General features: G+C 44.4%; 2 protein-coding genes across 9 annotated transcripts; one reads left to right on the plus strand and one right to left on the minus strand.

Annotated features, from left to right (window-relative positions):
* The first annotated feature begins 936 nt into the window (after positions 1-936).
* On the plus strand, positions 937-4,492 carry LOC103641728 (uncharacterized). Of its 8 annotated transcripts, none has more exons than XM_008665043.4 (4): positions 937-2,032; positions 2,657-2,743; positions 3,656-3,858; positions 4,137-4,367. In XM_008665043.4, exons 1-4 carry the CDS (start codon positions 2,003-2,005, stop codon positions 4,159-4,161), a joined length of 345 nt encoding a protein of 114 aa, XP_008663265.1. In that variant the 5' UTR covers positions 937-2,002; the 3' UTR covers positions 4,162-4,367. The 8 variants fall into 8 exon arrangements, with proteins under 8 accessions (XP_008663265.1, XP_035819374.1, XP_020401142.1 ...); XM_008665048.3 differs by having other exon boundaries at positions 940-1,336; positions 3,682-3,858; XM_008665045.4 differs by having other exon boundaries at positions 946-2,032; positions 3,656-3,865; positions 4,137-4,492.
* A 109-nt stretch (positions 4,493-4,601) lies between these two features.
* Positions 4,602-6,829, minus strand: LOC109942957 (ATP-dependent RNA helicase SUV3L, mitochondrial). Its single transcript, XM_020545550.2, has one exon. It carries the CDS (start codon positions 6,249-6,251, stop codon positions 4,716-4,718), a length of 1,536 nt encoding a protein of 511 aa, XP_020401139.1. The 5' UTR covers positions 6,252-6,829; the 3' UTR covers positions 4,602-4,715.
* Between the last annotated feature and the right edge of the window lie 530 nt (positions 6,830-7,359).

Consider the following 7,359-nt stretch of genomic DNA (forward strand, 5'->3'; position numbering starts at 1 on the left):
CCATTTGAAGCATTGTATGGATATGTTCCCAGGCACTTTGGTGTTCAGGTCCCGAACTCTTCTTCTACTGACGCAACATCTCCACCAGACCAAACAACATCTGTTACCGTAGTAGCATCTCCACCGGGCCAAATAACGTTTGAAGCATCAAGCGGGTAAGCACAGCTCTGAGCGTACATTCCAAATGGGGAATTTGGTATTCGTCAAGCTCCAACCGTATGTCCAGACGTCTCTAGTCTCCCGTGCTAACCAGAAGTTATGTTTTTGCTACTTTGGGTCCTACCGTGTGTTGTCCCAGATTGGTGGCACTACATAGAAGCTGTACTTACCGGATTCCTCAGCAGTTCACCCCGTCTTTCACATGTCATAATTAAAACAGTTCATTTGGCCATCCTCGCAGGTCTCTGCTGTCATATCGAACTTATCTGATCCCTTTCAAGTTCATGTGGCTATTCTACAGTGTCGAGTGGTGTCTCCCGGCGTTCGCGTGGTGCAGCAAGGACTGGTGCAATGGTCATCCCTTCGCCAGTCGCTGGCTACATGGGAGTGGAAGGATTTGGAAGCTCTCCGGCAACGCTTTCCACTAGTGCCTACTTAAGGGTGCGTTTAGTTGCAATAACAGGACGGGATGAGACGATCCCTCAAATAAGATTATTGATTTAGAGTCAAGGATTGATACAAGACTATTCCAGTGTTGTCCCCAATTATCCCTCAAAATTGGTGGAACGAGATAGAATACTAGAGACATCCCTGTCCTGGTTGTCCCGCAACCAAACGCACTCTTAGAGATAAGCTTGCGCTCAAGACCGGATATTGTCAATACACTAAAGACGCCACCGTCAACAGAACCTAGAATAAAGAGAAAACTAATAACTAATAGCAGGGTGACCGGCTCAGACCGGGTGTACTCGTCTTTTAATACTGAGACTCATAGAAAATAACTTGTAGGTTGGCTGTATCGGAACTTTGCGATTTCATCCAAAAAGAGCAGAACACTACGAGACTACCTCCTTCTCTCCAAGTCGTTGTCTTCTTCGGTTCTTCCTAGCGTCTCCCCGTTCTTCTCTCCGTAGTAGCTAACAGTATAGTGTGGCCTCGCATGGAGACTTTCCCTCCTCGCTGGCCCCGCATCTGGCCCGGATTAACCGCCTTGGGCTCCCTCCCCAGATTGCCCCACCCACCGTCAGCCTCGTCAGGTATGTCTCGTGTTCCCTAACCTTGACGCTTCTCCCTTCTCGGCGCCTGCTTCGTTGGTTGCCTTCAGCGGACGCCGCCGATTCGGCTCTCCTGTTCGGCGCCCTCCCCAGATTGCCCCACCCACCGTCAGCCTCGTCAGGTATGTCTAGTGTTCCCTAACCTTGACGCTTCTCCCTTCTCGGCGCCTGCTTCGTTGGTTGCCTTCAGCGGACGCCGCCGATTCGGCTCTCCTGTTCGGCGCCGTGTCTTGCGACAGACAATGCTACATTCTGGAGTACATGGATTAGATGGGTGTTGTGCACTGCTTTTATATGGATCTAATGATTGTGGCCTTGAACGTTCTCGCCAGGCATATCTCATGTTTTTACATGGATTAGATAAGTACATGAATCTTTATTTAGGCCTGTTTGGTTACTTTAGTCTAGGGACTAAAGTTTAGTACTCCATATCCAGCTTGATTTGAGGGACTAAAAGTATCCATAACGCATTAAATGACTCGTAAGAAACCAAAATGCCTCTCATCATTCTCTGGCATTAGAGCATCTGAAATAAATGAGAGCCAAAAGTGGAATTAATATGGTTTAGTCCCTTTTATCACCCCTTGAAGGGACTAGAGACTAAAGCAGTTTAGTCCTTGTTTTAGTCCTACTATTTGGCAATTTATAGACTAAATGAGACTAAAATGGAGGGACTAATCTTTAGTCCTTGGAACCAAACAGGCCCTTAACCCGAAGGTAATTGAGATTGCGAAGAAGATGAAAGAGGAGAGGGTCAAGTTGTTTACTTCAGAATATTTTGCTTACAGATGATACGACTAGATCAAATCAGTTGCATTGTGAGTTGTGACATGTTGGCAGGATGTCAGTTTCCCTTTTAACCTAGCTCTTGTTTGCTTCCTGTGTAATTTGTGTATATCCCTGTGATGAACATTTTAGTAATCTGGGTGCTCATTCAATTGGCGCGCCCTCCTCATCACTCTTAGATGGGGAGGTTGAAGGAACCCATATCGATGATGTATACACCGTTGAGATGTTTGCTTCTCGTGTAATTTGTGTATATCCCCGTGATGAACATTTTAGTAATTTGAGTGCTCATTCAGTTGGTGCTCCCTCCTCATCACGCAAATAGGTACTGAAGCCCATATGACTATGCAGATCTAGGACAGAATGTTTGCAATAAATACTGACATGGATATCTAGCTTTGGCTTTGAAAGATGTAGGGATCTTTTGTTAAATTGATTTACCTAGGGTCCTGCTACAAGAGCTTACCTGTTACCTCGTTATATCTTTGTGAGATTACAGCAAAAGTATCCAATTTCTACATATTTTACTGCTACACAGATTTGTCTGTCTGTTTGGTCATGGATATGGTTCGGTTTTACTGCTGTAAAAAGGGATTAAAAAATCTGCAACCTGATTTCAATTTTTATTTTTTATTTGCATCACGATGAAATGGTAGGGTCCTCCCAGGACAAACCATGCTCCGGAGACAGAGGCGGCAGAGCTGGGGCAGGAGCAGAGCCATCACAGAAATTCTTGTCTCCAGGTATGTTGAAGTTTCAACAACTTGGTTTATAAATTAACATGATTTTAAAAAATCACAGTGACTCCTCTTGCAGATTTTGTAAAATGTTTTTTTTTCTCTAGTGCACTGCCTATCATTTGCTGCAATTTGAGGATTATAACATTCTAGACACACTAAAATCTATCATCTATCATAAACAGTAGCTATTTCCCCCTCTGTTCTTTGTGTCTCTGATTGTGTGGTACCAGCTACTTTGGCATACATTTGTTTTTTGCTTTAATCTTCTGTTCAGCTTCTAATTCAGAAATCTTTACTTCAGATAACCAGAATACTTCAGCTTCCATAGTTCCACTTCCACAGTTGTAACAATCTAGCCTGTAATGGCTTGTAACAGTACAGTGAGTTGGGACACCTCTGATGTTTAGAGCTCCAATGGTCCTGTGGGAGGGATATATTTTTGTTTTCATAGTGTTTAGCCATGGGGTGCCAGGGTCTACGTTCTACCTTGGTTTGGTTCTCTCCTTTTCTCCTATCTGTCAACACATAGTCGTCTATTACTTATAAAAAACCACATTTTCCCATTTTGATCCCTTTATGAACAATGCTGGAAATCAAATTCTATTCATTTTGGAAAATAATTACATATTTATTCGTCGTAGCTATATTCCATTGTTTTATTAGGTGCTCAAAAATTGTGTTGACCGGACACATGCTATTTTGGCCTATGTGCTATCCATTGCTATGTTTTATCGGTAGGGTTTTCCATGCTTAGATAACTTCCTAATTTCTCATTTTTTGTAAATAAATAAATACTTGGAGATTCTTGGTCAAAGGAATGTTGGACACCTGCTAGCCAATGTGCAGGTAACAGGAACCTGAACAAAATGGCCTTGCAGTCTTTTTTTTGACTGTGTATATCTTTTTCATGTGGAGTCCATTAAAAATCCATGCATAAGCAGCCGCGAGAGGTCTCAGACAGATAAGATGGTCGACGGCATGGACTTCGAGGAGCTCTGCAGCGACTTCGAATGCATAAGCAGCCCCTACGTGGAGTCCATAATGAGGCAGGTCGCGCGGGACATCTTTGAGCTTCGCGAGGATAACCGCGCATTCAGCTGCTACGCCGTCCCCGTGAAGTATGAGGTGTTCCTCTGCTATGTGAAATCTTTTACATTTTGTACATTAATTGGCTCTTTCAGGCTTTTGGTTTGAGTCCTCTTAGATCGATATTTCACTTTGGATTTTGCACTTGAAAACTTGCAGGCGGTTACACTATGTTGCCACGGTTATCAGTTTCTATGCGTTTTTATCATTTATGTTATATGACATTTTCATGACACGTATGTAGAGCATTTGATAGGGCGTTTTTTTCTAGTATCTTGTAACTCACCCTCGTCTTTAATTTTTTTCCCAGGCTCCTTCCTGATGATAATTTATAATGATAAATCGAGGAAACTCCAATAAGTTTCCTTCCTTTTTTTCCTTTCGTTTTTCTCCCTTCTCTGATTTTTCACTGTGGAGGGACTGGACTTCCGACAAAGGAAATCACAACATTGTATATGATTGACTTGTAATATGTTAGTAAATATGTCTGTACGTTATGACAAGAGATATAACTTGTTTTAGGGCTAGTTTGGTAACTTCATTTTTTCAAGGAATTTTTTCATTTTTCCGAGGGAAATTAGTTCATTTTTTACAGGAAAAATGTAAATCCCTTGAGAAAAATGAGTTGCCAAACTAGCTCTTATCTAGATAATTTGTAGCTCAAAATTTTACATCCAACAAACAAGGTGTATATATATGTATATTTACATGTATATATGTATGTGTGTGTATATATATAATATATATATATATATATGTGTGTGTGTATGAGTTGTAAACTCTCATATGCCACAAATCTAATGTACTAATGGGGAAAAAAATCTAATTTTGATACCTAACCATGTCTAGAAAGATTTTGCACTGTCATTTGATGTCTGTATTCATCCTTCTATTCTGGCGGTTGTCCTATAAATTGATATCTTAATTGAGGCTTCCAGCATCCTTTCGCAAGTGACTGGCCAAGTAAATCAGCAATATTTGTTGACATGGTTTGAGCCTCCTGCACATGAGGGAAGTTGTCTTCCCCAAAATGTTGTGCCAACCATAGGTACATTGATAGGACCTGGTGTTTTGTCTCTAGGTCTAGGAACTGAGTGTCATTTGTTGCATAACCACTTGGCATTTCTAATCCCATGGTAACATAATGACTTTCAGAATAGTTATTGGCAAATCTCAAGAGATGGTCCATGGCTTCTGAATTCCTTGTATTCACGGGAGCCAAGCAAAAACCGTAGCGACTCTTGAGTGAAAGACCATGCACTCCCTCGAGCATATCAGCAACCTTCTTCATATTGTCATGCTGGCATATGAAGTATGTGTCATCGATGCGACAAGTATCGCATAATTTATTTAACAGATTATTGAAGGTAAGCTCGGGGAATTGACTCGCAAACATCTCGAGTTGCTCAAAAGTGGGAAAGAGTCCGACTTTCTCCGCCTCTTCGAGTGGCTCTTCCAGACACCGAGTCAAATAGCACAGATCATATTTGAAGGTTGTTGCAAGTCCATGTGGATAAGCACTGCCCCTCCGACCAGCACGACCAGCAATCTGTTTTACCAGTGAAGCAGGTACCGACGCCGTCTTTTCTCCATCGTATTTAATCAAGGTATAGAACACAACCCTTCTAATGTTAAGGTTGAGCCCCATTCCGACTGCATCGGTAGCTACAAGGACATCATATTCATTATGCTCCTGGTTGAACAGCTCTGCTTGCTGTCGGCGTGTCTCTGGCGGAAGAGCTCCATAAATAACACAACACTTGTGGTGGGTATACGTCTCAATTGCCAGCTTGATCTCAAATATCTTCTTGCGAGAGAAAGCAACCACCCAGTCACCAGAACGTATATTCTGGAAGTACCCACGAAGTGTATTTTCCTCGACTACAAGAGGCTTGAACCGCTCGTACTGGTGCACCAATAAATCATCCCCAGTGTCTGCACAAATCTTCCGGATAACGCTGAGCACGCTATCGTCGCCGCAGAGGTGTATCTCCTCCGCCCTGAGCCCAAGCAGAGCGCGCGTCCATGCAGAGCCCCTGACAGGGTCGGCCATCATCTGTACCTCGTCAACCACGGCGACCTCGTAGATCTCTTCGGTCGATACCATCTCAATGGTGCAGGCGAGATGGCTGGCGAAGGCCACCTCCTTAACCTCCTGGCCAGTGCGCAAGCTACAGCTGACACCCGTGGCGTTGACCTTGTCGAATATTTCCATGGCGAGGAGGCGCAACGGGCTGCAATACACCCCGGACTTGGCCGCCGAGAAGCTGGCGAGCGCGTTGTGTGTCTTGCCGCTGTTTGTTGGCCCGCAGTGGTACACGACGCGGCGGCGCATGGCGCGCGCGGAAGGATACCAGGTTTGAGGTGCCGTGAGGTCGGCCGCGGCCATCATCAGATCGCGCGCCGTGAGGTCGTCTGCGGCCATCAACGATCTGGGCTTCCTCAGCTCGTCCGCCAAGTTGGAGGCGCAGAACTCTGCGAAGGCCGTAAGGAGGAGGTCGTGCGCGTCGTCCGCAGGGATCGGAGCGAGAGGAGATGCGCCGAGTAGTAAGCGGAGGCGAGCTTCTCTTCGCTAACGTTGTAGATTTTGTGGTTTGCGTGCGGTGAAGAGAGGCAACGGCGCCTATTTATATCCGCAAGTTGCAATACGGTTGGAACTTTGGGCGAAAGCCGCGGATGAGTCCTACCAACCACGGACTCTTCGGTAGGCGGGGTCCGAAGGCCGAAGCGGATGGATAGCTCGCGCCGAGGGAGAAGGACCTCATCTGAACTTTGAGTTCCTTGCGTCATATATAGGAACGTCCGATGCCAATGCCACCCCTTGCATCCGACGGTAGCAAATATTCCCAAGCAATAACCAGATCAAGGGTTCTCGGCGGCTCACGGAGAGGCCCAATATTTGTCATAGGTATAACTGTAATTTCAACAATTCGTCTCAGATGGTGCATGGATGTCTCTCAGCCACGTTACCAGCTTCACACTGCAAAGTTATCTAAATAAGGCCTTGGAAGATATTTATGAATAACCACTACTGTTTAAGATGCTTTTATCCAGTCAGTTGTCCCTAGTTTATATGGTTAGCGTAACAGACTAACGATGCAGTTCTCGGCGGCTCACGGAGAGACCCAGTATTTGTCATAGGCCCATTACACAGTGATCTAATATAACTGTAATTTCAACCGTTCGTCTGAAATGGGACTGCTGTTACAGGAACATCTGCCCGTGTTGGCTTTGCTATATATATATATCCCATCATCAACCGTACTTAAAATCTCCCCCTCAGTTAGGAAGAGAGTATGGTGCATGTATGTCTCTCAGCCACGTTACCAGCTTCACGCTGCAGAGTTATCTAAACAAGGCCTTGGGAGATATTTATGAATAATCACTACTGTTTAGGCCTTGTTCGGTTAATCCCGTTACCTATGGATTAGATGAAATTGGAAAAAAATAAGAAAAAGTTTGAGTTGCTTGGGATTTAAACCCATCCAATCTCACTCAATCCACATATATTGAGAGCTAACCGAACAAGGCCT

This window comes from Zea mays, chromosome 10 (assembly GCF_902167145.1).
Source record: "Zea mays cultivar B73 chromosome 10, Zm-B73-REFERENCE-NAM-5.0, whole genome shotgun sequence".
In the NCBI taxonomy this organism is placed as follows: domain Eukaryota; kingdom Viridiplantae; phylum Streptophyta; class Magnoliopsida; order Poales; family Poaceae; genus Zea; species Zea mays.

Excerpts from the sequence above, each read along its gene's own strand:
- LOC103641728 (XM_035963481.1), top strand. The coding sequence starts at position 2,003 with ATGATACGACTAGATCAAATCAGTTGCATT. Across the intron at positions 2,033-2,656 it reads TAGATCAAATCAGTTGCATT|GGTCCTCCCAGGACAAACCA; the intron begins GTGAGTTGTGAC and ends ATGAAATGGTAG. Across the intron at positions 2,744-3,655 it reads ACAGAAATTCTTGTCTCCAG|TCCATTAAAAATCCATGCAT; the intron begins GTATGTTGAAGT and ends TTTCATGTGGAG.
- LOC109942957 (XM_020545550.2), bottom strand. The coding sequence starts at position 6,251 with ATGGCCGCAGACGACCTCACGGCGCGCGATCTGATGATGGCCGCGGCC.